The following is a 14274-nucleotide window of genomic DNA, read 5'->3' as shown; positions in this document are numbered from 1 at the left end:
AAAAATTTTGAATACTCGGCTGGATATTCCCCAAGGATGCGATTACAAAAATTTAAAACGATAAATTTCGCGTGTCGTTTGATCATAGAAGCAACGACTTGATATGAGACGAAAGAATCGTAGGAGGAGGAGGGTCGGTTGAAAATATTCCGTAAACGTCATCGTTGTGTAACCGTGGTTGTCGAAAAACGTGACCCCTCGCTTACTTGAGTTTCGGCTCGGCGTGTTCTCACGTATTTATGATGTGAATTAAACGATGCTTCGTGGAAGATTAGTCAGCCCCGATTTGTCACGCCTTTCGTGCTCGAGTCATAGATAAATGCACATTATTTTCAGAATTGGTTTTTCCCAATACGAGTTGCTCATATTTTCGAGACGTTGAATTGATGAAAAGGAGGAATAAAAAATTATTTCCAGTCCTCTCTTTCGTATCGCGTATGATAATCTTTGTTGAAGAAATTTATTACAATTAAAAAGCTTAATCCGTAATATTAATAATTGGGACGCAACATCTTTCTTCCGGATGGAATTAAATTAATCCAAGATTCAGCTCGCGTCGCATTAAATCAATTTTGACAAGCGAGACAATCTTATTAAGCTTATTAGCTTATTCTAAAATCAGAGTGGACAGATATCTACTTTACATACGTTATAACGTCGATCCGATGAATCTATCATTTTTTTTTTTTAAATCCATTTATCTTCTAACACCACTCTGTAACAATCATCATACATTTATATATACAATATTTATTCCCATTCGATAAGAAATTCCTCGAAGGAGAAGGCTTGTTTTTACAAGCGCATCTGTTTACCAGTTCGCGGCACAAAAGTCGACAGATAGGTGAAGAGAATCGCGTTAATTCGTACCTTCGATTTTCGGGTCCCCTCGTTTAATTGCCAACTTTTCTCAATGAATCTTTTTTTCACAACGATATATTATAATCCCAATCCTCTTTCTCTCGACGAAACCGGTTCTCTCCGGACACACGGTGTGTATGCCGGTGGTGGATGAATGCAGTCACGCGTGCGCGCGCCCCCTTCGAAGACGCATAAAGTCGGCAGGGATAATTGGCCGGTGGCCTGCGGCCAGTGCCATCGATTCGCACCACCTGCTCTCCGGTATTTCTGGCTGGAACGTTACGCCGCTATTTATTCTTGATCTCGTTAAACGGTGCACCACCAGGCCAGGCGTGAGCCCGGTTTCGTGAGAAAAATTGAAAACGACCAGGGAATAGTGTAGGGTGGCTGAACGTGGGGGAACGAAGGAGGGGGAATGTACAGGGTGGCTCGTTAAGAATTAGTAGTAATTGAAACGAGAAGAAAAAAAAAGAGGAAAGAAAATTTTCATTACAGAAGGGGTTCTTTTAAAGAGGGGGAGTTTTGGAGAGTTTTTGTTTATTTTTTAAATAAAATTCTTTGTACATTTTCATCTTCGAAACAGAATTTTTTAATTCCTTTTAATTCTGTGAAATGCACGAAAAGATTGCAGGAAGAAAATTTTAAATGTACTGTTTTCTTTCGATCCGATTATTTGTTTAACATTTTTGTGAAAATTTGAACATCCTCTTCGGATGTTGGTACTCGTTAAGGATTAAGAGCATTTTTCTAAAGTGTTTATGGAAGAAATATCAGAGTTCACGAAATGTTTATGGAGGAAAACGTGTGATCCTGGAATGATAATGTTGAAGTACAGGGAATCGAAGGAAGAGGAAGGAAGGAAGGAAGGATCGCAGATTAATAATTTTTGCGAAAGAATTGCTGTACTGAATTTTATTTATTACGTTAGATTCTTAATTAAGATACGTATTATCAATGCGTGGAATAATCGTTTCGCGATTTTTTTTTAATTACATCTACAAATGAAATCGAAGATACGATGCAATTTTGTAATGAAACATTGTAAAAGAGATTTTTATATTTAAATTATATAGGGGGGAAAAAATGTTAGGAAACTTGTTGCCAATGTTCGTCCATGTTTTATGGTAATTTGTCATCCCGTCACTTTAACGGGATTTTTAATTCTAATGGGAGAACTTATAACATAGTTGAGAATTTTTCACGATGTTCCCTCGTTTCACAAGTTAAACAGTTTACGCAAGAGGTGTCACTTTCCCATTTTACAAGCTTGACCTCTCGCCCAGCTATTTGACTTTAAAACATGGTCGTCTGACTAACCTGATACTGTCCTTTGAAACAGCTCCGGCGTCAAGTATCCATTTTAATCTTTCTTTTTTTTCTTTCTTTCTTTCTTCCTTCTCTTTATTATAGGTCAGTTACCATGAAGACCGATTCACACGTCCCGCAGGGGTCGTATCTTCTTTTGTCCATCGGTCAGGCGCAAATAATTGGCTAATAGTTTGCATCGACATACCGGAGAATAACGTAGGGGAAGATTTCGCACGTTTTTCACGTAAAAATTTGAATATCTACGTACTTTATCACATAGCACGATTCCATAAATACGAATCTCTCCCAACATTTACCCGAAATGGTAAAGATAAGAAACAAATAACAAAATGTCCATCATGGAGAAGGAATTAAACGAGCCAGAACACTAGAAAGGATATAAACATTCTAATCAAAACCAATATCGAGCTTTGTTCAACGATTAATCTCTAAACAACTTACATTTCAATAAATGTTCTCTCCCACATTTTCCACGACGATCCTAAAAGCTCTGTCCCGATCCAATCCCCGAAGAACGGCGAACACGTCTATCCTCTGCCTCCGTCCGAGGAGAGCAATCTTTTCACCTGTGATATAATCCTTGGAGATAACGCGCCATTCCGGGACGTGGAATGGACGTGTACGGAACTCGTTTACCCCGTAACCCCGTCAAGTCGCAGCTATTCGCCAGGAGACACGGGGAAAATCGATATGGACGGCGATGCCCCGTCCGTGCTGCTGCACCCTCGCCTCCTGGCCAAATGCGGCATTAGATCAGGTGATCTATCGAATATTATTTCATTTGCCGTCACCGAAATGTCAAGTGTAAGGACACGTGCAACTTGATTCTAGGTTCTGATCTCAAATAGCAGAATAGAAATAGCTGGAAAAATGGATGGAATCGGAGAAGTTTAAGAGAAAACACTCTCGTCGTTGCTGAACGATGTTTGGAGACGAATATCGAAGCAGGTTGCTCTCTGTCGTCGAGAGCGTCAGTTTATCGTTAATCTTTAATCCTTGAGTGAGAGTGGACTCCTCCTCCAAGTGTAAGACGGTGAAATTGATCCCTGAATCGATTACGATCGATTTCCGTTCATTTTTGTTTCTTAGGCCTATAATTCTTTAAAAAGTCTCTTAAGAAGCGATTGTTTTGGAAGGAAGAAGGGGAAAAATTGTCTCGTGTGACGGAATCAGAGTTACGTATTGGAAAAATGAATTGGATATTTAAGTTAATGGAGAATTTCAGTCGAATTTTGTCGAATGAAGATGATTTTATTATAAGTTATCGTATTATAATTCTTTATGAGATCTTGACAGATCAATTTCCTTTTTGGTTTAACGAAACGTGATTAAGATAAACTCGTTCTCTCTTGAATGAATATATATATCTCGTACGCTTCGTTATGACGTCAATGATCGTAGGACGAAAGTCTGTGATATCGAACGAGATATCTTTGACGTTGTCATTTATACGTCGATCCAATCGATCTATCCATGGAAATTCCCTAGAACGCAAATTATCATGTCTTTGACGTGTCGAGAAGAAAAAAGCAATATAAATACACGCATCAAGCGCGTCTTGATTTGTATGGAATTTATATCGAATTATCCTCGATAAATCAATTACATATTCAATCTCGAGATGCTCGTATTTTTGGAAAGATTGATAGAAATTTTTCTCGAGCGATCTTTTTGTATGAATTCTTCCTTTTTTTTTTTTTACTGCGCAAAATAAAATAAAAAAAAAAAGGAGGAGGAAGGAAGAGAGGAAAAATAAATAAGTTTGATGCATATAGATACGGGGTGGCCACGGTGAATATAGGCGAAGTTAGGTCGTATATCAGCGGAAAGGAAAAGTTTCTGTTATTGGAGGAAAATTTTTTTTTTTTTTTTTTTCGCCAGGCGCAATTCATTTGCCGGGCCGAAAACTGTCGTACTTTCGTAACATTGAAAAATCGGGCGCGCACGTTGGAATATATTGAAATATTTTTAAGCTCGAGCTCTCGCAGCCCGGCAAATGTATAGCCACCTTATCGATAATCGATATATTTTATTAATACGACCAATTGTTTCGCCTTAATAAGATAGGGAATCTAAATTGGGGAAAGATATCGTTTTAGAATATTTTAAAATTGATTTCGAATAATGTGGAATAATGTGCGGAGAATGAAATTACGAACGTTGGAAGTCATCTTCTTTATATATTACAATTTTAGATTATAATTTTTTATTTTATATCGCATCTTTGGATATATTGAACATATTATTTTAAGCCTTGTTTGAATCTTTGTTGTAAAACTTCAAATTATCGAGATTTATTTTTGCACGATTGTTAATTACAGTCTTTTGATTGTAAAAAATCCAACTCGGATAAATTTCGATCGTTAAAAAATCTTGATCAGAATATTTTAAACCTAATCCGATATTGCCTTAATTATGCCCCCTATATCAACCTTAAAACTCGAGAAATTATCGAGATTCATTTTTGCACGATTGCTAATTACATTTTTTTGATTGTAAAAAATCAAACTCGGATAAATTTCGATCGTTAAAAAATCTTGGTCAGAATATTTTAACCCTAATCCGATATTATCTTAAATCATTGCGAAAATTCTTACAAATTTTCAGTCAACCTTAAAACTCGAGAAATTATCGAGATTTATCTTTGCACGAGTATTGATCACAATTCTTTTTGATCGTAAAAAGAAAAAAAGGAAAAGTCCAATTGCATCGAATGATGAGCGAGAGTCGATATTAAAATTTCTTCCCGATTCGAGATTGAACGCGGACAAATCTCCTCGTTGAAAAATGGAGGAACGGCCGAGAATCGAAACCGATTGATCGGGATTGACTTGTCGAACGGGCTGTTGCGCGAGCACAATCGATAACAATCATTTCCGCGTTACGTTAACGAAATACTATTGTCCATGACGCGTTAATGGAATTATAGATTCTCGCGTACGGCTGCCCCGTTGTTGCGGTATCATGGGAACGATGATGGAATTATGTGGGTTAACACAATCCACGTTCGAGGCCAGGAAGAAATTTACAAGCCTTCACGCACGTGCGCGCATAAACGTTGGATATATGATCGCGGGAGTCTCTATGGTGGCCACAATATTCCCCCATGGTAATTCGATAATGTATTATGGATACGTGAAATTCGACGAGAATCTCGCGTAACCGGAAAATAGAAAGTGTTCGAGCTTCGAGGCGACACGTCGTGGAAGATCGGTTCAACGCTTCGATCACGCTCGTCGTCTCCCTTTCTTTTTCGATTCGTCGCCAAATTTTTCGTATACTTTGACAACGATCTATGTTTAGATAAACAAAGATCTTCTCTTTGTCTAATCACGTTCTGTATTAAACTTTCTTTGATAGAAGCAATCTGTGAATGGATGTTTTCGAATCTAATTAAGAAAATTATTCAAACTTTAATTCGTAATATGTTGAATGTTTAATGGATGGAAAATGGAGGGAATATTTGTGTACTTGCTCGAAGAAGAGATTGTGAAGAATTGCTTCAAAGAATTTCCGTTCCGGGGTTAATGTCTTTTATTTCATATCTGAATCTTATCCTGCAAGATAAGACAGGACAATGGGATGATATTACTTCGACTTGTTTATCAACTTTGATGAATCCATAAAAATGTACAAAGAACCTTTTAGAATCATTTTGAATCGACTAACGGATCGCGAATATTTATCCTTGCAACAATACAATTTATAAGACCTCTCTTCTTACCTCTCCGCTCGATATATAAAACTCTTTCTCTCTTCCTTTCTTCCGTAATTTATCTTAATATTCCACGTGTTTCTCTGTCACAAATCTTTCCTCCACGCGAAAGAATAAAGGAAGAAAATAAAAACCGAAGCGTTGACTCGATTATAAGGCGAGTTAACTCCGCGTACCAATGGATCGCATCCATTAACAGCGTCTAAACCTAGTTACAAAGGATGTCATTCCACGATCGTTCCTCCTCCTTTTAATACCGAGGTTGCGGCGAAAGAAAGAAGAAAAGAAGTGAAGAGAGAAGAGAGAGAAAAAATTATTTGAAAACTCGGGAAGCGGAGAGTCGCAAACTCGATGCATTACACGCAGGCCATAATTAAATGTCGTGCAACTCATCACTGATGGACACGCCTAATTTCATTCGCTTCCCATAACTTCATTAATAATTTACATCCCTTTCAGCTTCGCTCCGCTGTCCTTTCCCTCCCTCGGTAATTGTAGTTCAAAAGATTTTTCAGCATCGTTCGATGAACGGAAACCATCGTTCGAGGAGGAAGGAGAGAAAAAAAAAAAGAAACGTTCCCTCGACTTTAAGCGGCAACAAATCTACTCCTCTCCTACCCCCTACGTGTCATATCCCTCCTCCACCGAGCTTCGACTCGATCGATAAAGAAGAAGAAGAAGTAAAGGGTAAAGAAGGAGAGGAAGAGCGGCGTGTTATCGATGTCTCGATAACACGGTTCGTTGATGCAGTGGCCGATAGAAGATAGGTTGTGGAAGGTGGGCAGAGTGAAAAAGGTCAAAGGCATCGATCATAAGGCTTTCGCCCGATTTATCCCAAAAGATTGGCCTTCGCGAGACTTTTTCGTTTCTTCTATTTTTTTTCTCTTCCTCGTGATCTTTACAGCACAAGAAGAAAAAAAAAAAGGTTTTCCTGTTCTCTCGTCACCCGACAACACATGCGCGCGCGCGCCTCCGTTTTCGTAGCACGATGACAGGCCGCGGTCGAACCCGTGGGATCGATTAGTCTTCTTGTCGAGGATTCAACGGTCGTCGTCTTATGTTTCGCGGCAAAAAGGAAAAAAAATCTCACGTGGCATTGGGCCTCGTGGAGCTGAAAGGGGATGACGTCACGATGACCGAGCTCGAAAAAAAGAACACAATCCTCTCGGACGGTTTCTTCCCTCCTTCTCTTACGAGCCGGAAGTCTCGTTTTCGTGTCTCGTCTGTTTGTCCAAGTGGCGCCGCGTCACGTTGGAATTGTTTTGCCACCGGTGGAAACTTATCCTATCGACGCAGCAGCAACCACCACGGTATTTCTGTTCTTCGGTGTCTCCTGTTCCGTGTAAACGGACACCCCAGCTTCCATCCGGAATTCGGAATACCCTCTCGATCGTTCGTGGATTGTTTCTTTCGTTGGATTTTATTATCTCTATTAATCAGTTCACGCATCACGTTGCATTGGTTATTCTGGAAAAAATTAATAAAAATGAATGGTGTATGAATGGTATCTCGCAACAGGTTCTCAAATGCAGGTATTATATATATAGAATCGGATCGATCGTGGTTGTTAATAAATAGGTTAGAGATGAAGATGGGTATCGTGTCCACGATGAACGATTTCTTTCATTCGTGAAATTATGATTTAAATATCGCGAATACCAACTCGTATTCGTCGAATACCAAAATAGTGTAATAAAAATTCCATAGGCGAGAATTCAATAACCCCGGGAGAAGAGAGAGGGCTTTAATCGTTCCATTTTTGTTATGAAACCCCTTACGCAAAGCTGGATATATTAATTACTTAATAGAAAAAGGAAAAATTGAACACTTGTCCTGTTCCTTATCGAGATTACACGTACGAAAAAAAAAAAGAAAAACGATCATTTTGACGATCATTTCAGGGAAGGGACGGCTCTACCCGGCCTACAGTTTGAGCGGCAGTGAGGGTGAGGAAAATTCGCCAAGCCTGCGAGGCCGTGCCCCCCCTGCCTACCCTCAAAACAATCACCAGACCACGCAATCGCACCTAAATCACTACAACGCCAGCCAGCATAAACAACGTGCCTATCAACAGCAACAACAGCATCCCTTGTATCATATGCCCAGCACTGGCGCTGGACTTAGCGACACACCGACCTCCGGTAACGCGTCCGACGAAACCCTCACCGACAGTGATCTCATCACTGTTGCCCGCGACTCTGCTCTGCTCGTTCATAACGGTGAGTGAAAAAGAAAAAGAATTATTGATGGAATACTAAAAAAGAAATCGTCCGGATAGGAAAAACACCTTCGAAATAATATTTTTAATCCGTGCTTCGAACGATGATGATCAATAATAAAGAAAATAATTCTTTCTTTCGAATTATTCCATGTACACGTTGTGCAACATTAACCTTGAACGCTTTCCGAAATCGTGCCCATCCCCTGTAAAGGGTCAATTTCTTGGGCGTGGAATAATCGAAGGAAGTGTTGCAAGTGGAGCAAGCGGGTGGCCTGTTCCCCCCTGCGGAGTCAGTCATTCGCAATAACGCGAAATCGTGTCCCTACATTACTCAAACATGATGGATGGGCCGTGGGCCGCCGCGACGAGGTGTGAGGGAGGTTTGCACGGAGACGACGGAGGTTATCGGCGCGGCGGGTTGTCACGGATGACGTATCGCTTCGAAGGTGGTACAGAGAGCAGCGTGGCTGCCACGTCCTCTACCCCACCGGAGAGAGAGAGAGAGCTCCGTGGAAACACCTGGAAACTCTCTCCCTCTCTCTCAGATTCGGACAAGGCTTGTGCGTCCTTGGCCGGCCAGTTGCACGTGAAAGGTATTTATCATCTTGGCGAGGACGAGCCAATCGACCGGTTTAAACGAGGTGAACGAACGACGACTTTATTATCATTCGACGAGGTGTTACGGAACAAATAAGTATATCGGCTTTTCCCTTTCTTTTTAAACGAAGATTGATAATAGCCCTGGTCGATGAAAACATCGCGTTTACACCTGGCTTGTTCTTCTTCTTCCTCAAACGATCAGATTATCCACGATATTTTCATCTTTATCGTGGTTCCAATAATTGTTCGTCACATCGATCATTTTGAAATTTCGTTGTTCGATATCATTCGCAGTGGTAGCTTTCGAGCATCGATTTATTGATCCACATTTGGATGGACAAATTACAAATTCATCTCGATCGAATCGAGCATGCATCCCTTTTTTTAAGGAATTGTCGATGGAGATCGGATCGAATTACTCGAAGAGGGGAGGGGATAGTCTGAAATCTATTAAAGCAAAGACGTCTCGTCCCGTGTTTATGTCTCACCACTGTCTGGCGAGGGGAGGGGGTAGGTATCGGAGGCAGGATATTAGCGTGGATGCGCCGTTAATGGCTCGTATTGCGAGCAAAGCGTTTAACCGTGATCGTTTATTTCGCAGATACCATCTCTCCTTCCTCGGAAAACGAAAGGAGACATAACGTCTCCCCCCCGTAATATATCCCGGTGAAAATCTTTTCCACGAGATGAGCATCTAAATGGAAGTGTTTCCCCTCCCTTCCCTTCCTCAGTCAGCCAGCCTCGTCGCCGGCGAGAATGGATCGCGCTGGTTAAAAATGACGTCAGCAAACGCGTAACGTGCTGCTCCCTCTCTCCTCCCTCCCCTTGCATCTATCCACCCACCCACGCAGAAGAAAAAAAGAAGAGAAAAGGAAAAATGGCGGCGGCTCGATTCCTCCCCCTTTTATTGGGACCGTAATGGGAGGGGAGGGGGCTCGTAATGGAGAACGTTTGCTCCGTCGAATGTTCCAACGTTCTCTCGATACTCCATTAAGATTTCAGCTGAATCACAATGACACTGTGACTCGTGAGCACGATCGAGGAAAGGAGAGGAGAAGGTATTGAACTTGGAATTTTCCGTCGGTCGAGTTTGTTTCACGAAAATCCGACGAGTTACGTCATTTACTGAGTGGAGGAAAGAAAGAAGAAGGGGGTCTCATCCATCAAACGCGCCACGATTTCTTTCTTTTTGGGGGAAGTTGAGTGCCTTCGCATTATGCCCAATGCTCCTCCTCCTCCTGCCCGTTGCATAAATCGACAATCATATCCGTTGGATTATTAGCATCACAGTAGAAAATGGTTCGTCATCCGCGATGGATGGCTGCCTTTCTACGATCTCGCGCCATGCGCGACGAATCGTTGATTAACGTGTTCGATGTTTCCTTTTTCGGGATAAGCGTGCACGATCTCCCCTTCCAATTCACGCAATCAATTTTGTATTTATAGAGGATGAAAATACAGTGCTCTTCTGGAGGCAAAGATTATTTCCTAAACGAAGTTTGGAAGTCGAGTTAATTGTTAAATAAAAGAAAGAATTAGAAGGTATAAGTATTACAAGCGAGAAGTTTAGTCGATATCGAGAAAAATGGAGAATCTAGCACACCAGTTTGCTAGACAAGGTTTCAATTTCACGTTCGACTACTCTGTCTGTTTCCCTGTATCTCGTGGAACAAGCCTGGAGGATCTTCCGCGACATGCTTACTTACCAATGTTAATAGAGACTACAGTGGCAAGCGTTATCCGTGGCAAGTATTGCTGCTAGGACCGCGTAGATTACTGCTTGTTCCGTTATTGTAAGGTATGTAATTACTACACCCACTATCATCAGCGTGTGTATAATTACTACATGCACTATTATCAATGGATATCTAATTTCTACGTACCCTCTCCCCCTTCCTCTTCCCCGCTGTCAATGGGTGTGAAATTACCAGATGTACAATCCGACCTGGACCTTCAATTAATACCTGGTTACATTCTACGATTATATACTAAACGCTGAACTTTTTAAAAACTAAAGGTATCGCTCTCCTTTTTTTTCCTTTTAAAAAAAAAAGAGTTTGTAGAACTATTTACGAGATTTTTATCTCTTTGATCGTAGGAAGATTTTTTTTAAATGTTTCATTCAACCTACTTGTTGCTTCGTTTCAAGCGATCTTGTTGTAACTGGTTGAGAGGGAAAAAAACTTTCCTCGAGGAGGAATTACATCCTGATCATAAATGTATTAATTAAGTATATCTGAAATGATTGTTCGTACTCAAAAAGAAAAAAGATGCACAAACAAATCCGCCAATTTCTCTTCTAACGATCAACGAAACTTTCTTCCTCTGTACACTTTATTCCCTGCATTATTCATACATCTACAACACGTGTCTATGCGTCATAAATTATGCAACAGCCAAAAATCGACGCGACTCGATCCCGGTTATTTCCGCCTCCTCCACCCTCTAATGGTGGTGGAAGGGTATAATAAATTCGTCAAAGGTTAATCATCGGTTTTTGAATAGAATGAATTAGGATTTTCGGCATCCTGTATATATGGCGTGACGTATTCCTCGATCTCGCCCACGCTAATGAGACGGAAGTAATCCCCTCCCCTCCGCCGTTCAGCTATTCATCCATCCTGGTTGAAAGCTCGGTCATGGCGGGATCCCTGGACGGATTTACGACGAAATTCCAGCTTCGTTCGAAGGAAAACAGCGAGAGTGGAGTGGCATCGCCTCGCAAGACAATCAATCTAATCCTTTCCCACGGAATAATATTAAATTGGAATTTCGAACGATTCGTCCGGACAAGAGATTCTTTTTTTATTCGTGGAGAAAATTTATATATATATATATAATTCTCGATGGAAAAAAATTTGTGTACACAAGCTGGTGGAGAGCGAGCCACACCTTCATATCCATTCATTTTTTCCACCCCCTCGTTTTTCTTTGTCCCCCACCCTTTGGCAAGAAAGAACGGACAAACTGTGGTGCCGTTCTATACCTCCGCCATCTACACATTCCGCCATTTCAAACCGCTCTGCCTCTCTGTTCGGCTTCCTTGAATTCCACGGGTACACCGAACTTCTCTTTTCTCCGCCGCCATTGTACGTTACATACCAGTCGATATCGCAGACTATTATTAGTGAATAGTTTGTGTCAAAACTTGGCTCGACTCGAGGGGAGGGAAAAAAAAGAAAAAGAAGGAAGAAAAAAACGAACCCCTATCGGAGTATTCCGGAGTTTCGAAGGAATAACTCGTCGGAATAATTCGATGTTTCTCGAGGAAAAAAAAAAAAAAAAAAAGAAAGAAAGGAAGAGAATCGAAGAATCGAGAATTTTTTCTTCTTCGTCGAATTAAATGCACGCCCCCGATTTTTCACTTCGCTTTTCATTATCGTATCGCGATCTGGAAAGGGTTGCGGCCGTCATGAATCACCGGCCACCACATCGAAACTTGTACACGTAATTCGTTTCACGACGATTTCTGAAACGCGTAACACTTTGTCACACTCCGGTAAATCAAAGAGTCGCGCAGCACGCGAGCCGAGAGGTTTTCTCTTAAATTGAAAACGTCCGTCCGAGGCGAAGAGGTAAGAAAAAGAGAGGGGGAGAAAGAAAAAAAATAAGCGGGGGAGGAAAAGAATTTTTCTGGAAGGAACTAGCGATTGCACTTTTGCGATTTATTATATAAAGCGTGTCGGATCAGAGTTTTCTTTTCCAGGGGAGAGAGGAATTATATTTTTCGACGTCAGACAGTTTTATCGACGATGATTTTAATTATTCCTGGAAATTATAATTATCCAGAAAAGAATATATCGGCAATTTGATTGGGAAATTTCGATTTTCATCACTTTTCGTTTTCAAAGAATATATAAAAAAGATGGAAAAGATTCGTGCGATAATTGTATCAAAAATTGAAGTTGAAATTTTTATTACGAGAAGTTTCTGGATAAAAATAAAAAAATTATATTGCAACGTATTTGATAATACGTCTCTTCTTTGATAGGCTTCATCCAATTTTTACATCGTATCCTTTTTTTCCCCCCAATTAATTAATTGGTTAATTAATTAATCACGATATCGATAATATTCATTCCCGTAATTGATTAAATATGATTGATTTTACGCGGAACGTATAATAGAAACCTTGAAAGTAGACTTTTAACAATTAATTAATTGTGATATCAATAACATTTAATCGGATGATTGGCATCGGTTATTCATAACGTGTTTAATTTCGTATAAAACATACGGAAACTTTAGACCCTCGAATAGAATTTTATCGACGTGTTTATTATATCGTTAATTATGTAATATTTAACGAAATGTAATAATATAAACCGTGTGAATTACATATTGTGCGTTTGTTTTCTACGGAACGCATCGATATTTATTACATTAATCGAACGATACCTTTAAAAAGGGAGAATAACAACCATGATTATTAATTTGTAAACTTGTCATTACTTGAAGAAATACCGAATAATTTACACCTTCGTAAACGGCCATGAGCCATGCTCTTCCTCTCGCAACCTCTATCTTCCTTGTGTACTCTTATTATACATATTATATCCGATAATGGTTATTAACCCGATATCCGAAGATCCTTTGTCGTGCGATGTACAGTTCGTTACATCTAAGGAGTCGGTGATTTATGTTTCAGAAGGCAAAAAACCTTTGTTGGCCGTGATGTTAAAAGAGGGGGGGCCAGGGCTATCGAATTTCGTCTCAAAATTAACGAGCATCCACCCCCTTGGGAATCTTTGTTAACAATCGCTACTGTTTCAACCGTTCCTAACCCTCTTCCTCCCCTCTTCGATTCGTTAAAAAATATTTTACATTTGAACAACACGATATACGAAATTACGAAATTACACCTGAACGAAGAAATAATTAAATGGAAAAGAAAACATCCTCCTCTCCCAACAATCTTCGACTTCTCCCGAACGAACAAAAATCAATATATTATTCGACTCGTCGTCCCGTTTCCGCAGTTGGCGGTTGCTTAACGCCTCATCTTCTTCCCTCCCTCCCTCCCTTCCCAACTCATCCGCCATACTCCTCTCTCTCGCGTTCAGTTTCGCGCCCAATTTGCGGCCCATCATCGCTGCGGAAGAAGCAATTTCTAACTTAAATGAAACTCCCTCTCGCTCGGTTCCTCCTTCCTCGCCTCGCCTCGTCTCGCCTCGCGATCGACAGGATACACCACCGTCTTCGTTCGTCTTCGCCTGTGGGACGCCCGCGGAACTTCTTCTCCCGAGACGATCGTATGCCTACACGCAACTCTCTTCTCCTGACTGAAGGAGGGATCCTTCGAAACTTCGACCCAGTGCACGCAACCCAATGCTCGCTCCTCTTCCACCCCCATATCCGTGTATTATCGTTTTATTTCCGCGAATATTTTGTCGGATTTGGATGCGAGAATTGTAAGAATCGTCGATTCGAGTTCAAAGATATCTTTGAAAGGTTGAAGATAGTAAACCAGTTTTTCTTGGTACATATATATATTTTATTTGAGAAAGTTTAGATGTTGATTTCGTTTCTCATTCTAGAATAATGATAT

At 40.5% G+C, this 14274-nt stretch overlaps 1 protein-coding gene across 1 annotated transcript in view; it reads left to right on the top strand.

Moving 5' to 3' along the window:
* Nucleotides 1–14274, top strand: part of LOC113219185 — a 491184-nt gene that overhangs the window by 273089 nt on the left and 203821 nt on the right. The window contains exon 3 of the mRNA XM_026444616.1: nucleotides 7807–8124. Coding sequence (XP_026300401.1) covers nucleotides 7807–8124 — 318 coding nt within the window. The remainder of the gene's footprint in view (nucleotides 1–7806; nucleotides 8125–14274) is intronic.

Source organism: Apis mellifera, linkage group LG1, assembly GCF_003254395.2.
Source record: "Apis mellifera strain DH4 linkage group LG1, Amel_HAv3.1, whole genome shotgun sequence".
NCBI classification, from domain to species: domain Eukaryota; kingdom Metazoa; phylum Arthropoda; class Insecta; order Hymenoptera; family Apidae; genus Apis; species Apis mellifera.
The sequence above is the reverse complement of the archived record's forward strand: the minus strand, read 5'-3'. Positions and strand labels throughout refer to the sequence as shown.